The 1,311-nt window shown below is 61.0% G+C and overlaps 1 protein-coding gene across 2 annotated transcripts in view; it reads right to left on the bottom strand.

Annotated features, from left to right (window-relative positions):
- Positions 1 to 1,311, bottom strand: part of TFF1 (trefoil factor 1) — a 13,178-nt gene that overhangs the window by 2,428 nt on the left and 9,439 nt on the right. Inside the window, exons 2-3 of one of the 2 annotated variants that reach the window (XM_011372870.2) lie at positions 989 to 1,090; positions 705 to 817 (exon numbers count right to left, since the gene is read on the bottom strand). The exons of the other annotated variant lie outside the window; for it this stretch is intronic. Coding sequence (XP_011371172.2) covers positions 705 to 817; positions 989 to 1,050 — 175 coding nt within the window. The 5' untranslated portion in view covers positions 1,051 to 1,090. The remainder of the gene's footprint in view (positions 1 to 704; positions 818 to 988; positions 1,091 to 1,311) is intronic. 2 annotated transcript variants of the gene reach the window in all.

Below are 1,311 nucleotides of genomic sequence, written 5' to 3'. Positions count from 1 at the left end.
CTGCGGAAGCAGCTCTCCTAGGCCGAGGGGCAGGGCGCCCACGGTGACTCCTTTGTGAAACCCAGCGGAGCATTCTAGCAATAAGAAGTAGCGTTTAGCACTTTGTAGCGTGCAAAGCACTTCCGCAAACCTCGTCACACTTAACTTTCTTGGCAGCCCTCTGAGGCAGACCACTGATCCCACTCTGCAGATAAAGGTATTGAGGCACGAACAAATTCAGAGGAAGCCATCGTGCCCTCTCTCATTCGGTGACGCCCATGGAACGGGTGCTTTGGGCTCTGCAGAGCTTGGAGCCCGGGAGAGCCCACCCACCTGCCAGAGTGCTTCTCCGGGGACGTCCCCCCTCCACCCCTGGGTAGGCACTTGGACGCGTGTGTGTGTCTGCGTAGTCCACCCCCGGGGTAGAGTGTGCTTGGACATTTGGGAGAGCAATTCTTACATGCCACATTGAAGCTTGCCCTTAAAGCATGATACTCCAGAACAGCATTCTGGAAGACGGCAGCCGAGCAGGAAGCCATGTCCTCACAGCACTTCTCAGAACTTCCACTGGCCCTCCCGCCCGCTGCTGCCTTCCAGAAGCGAGACTTCACGGGCCTGGAATAGCGCCTGGCACCAAACGGCTTGGCCCCAAAACATGCAAAGACTCTCCTGGAGGCCATCTCTCCCCACGTGCCCCCCATGAAGCAGGGCGGGGGCTGACTTACCGGCCTGGCCCTGAACCAGGGTGCTGAGGGCCAGCAACAGGGCCAGAACCACAACGCAGATCGCCTTGTGCTCCATGGCGGCCGTGACCTTGTCCTCTCGGCTCCCAGGGAGGCTGCAAGTCAGGGGTGAGAGTCCAGCTGGGCCCGCGATTTTAAACCCGGCTCTGTTTGCCGAAGGAGGCCCCGAGTCCTCACTCCGAGTAATCTGCACTGATTACGCGTGTCCCCAGGCGTGGGCAAGGCCCGCGGACCGTCCGCTGATAGAGAAGCCCCGCGTCAGTCACCTCGGTGGCCGGGTGGGGATTCGGAACCTCCCGCTGTTATCCGTGGGAGTCTCCTCAGTCATGGCCGAGTCCAGGCCCCAACCATATCGCCAGGCCCTCCTGCTAATGTCAACAGCACAGTCACCGGAGAGTGATTCGCAGCGGGAGATGGCCCGAGAAAGGAGCTGTTGTGTCAGCAGTGGCTCCGGGGTCCCCGCCATGCGACTCAGGAGCAGGAGCCGATGAGGCCCCCGCCTGCCTTGTCCTTCCCACGTGGTGCGCCCAGTTTTCTACTAGGCTGAGCATCCAAGTTGGGGTGGGGGTGGGGTCTGTGCCTGGACAGG

The sequence above is a fragment of the Pteropus vampyrus genome, unplaced genomic scaffold, assembly GCF_000151845.1.
Source record: "Pteropus vampyrus isolate Shadow unplaced genomic scaffold, Pvam_2.0 Scaffold214, whole genome shotgun sequence".
Classification (NCBI taxonomy): Eukaryota; Metazoa; Chordata; class Mammalia; order Chiroptera; family Pteropodidae; genus Pteropus; species Pteropus vampyrus.
This window is presented reverse-complemented; position numbering and strand designations above follow the sequence as displayed.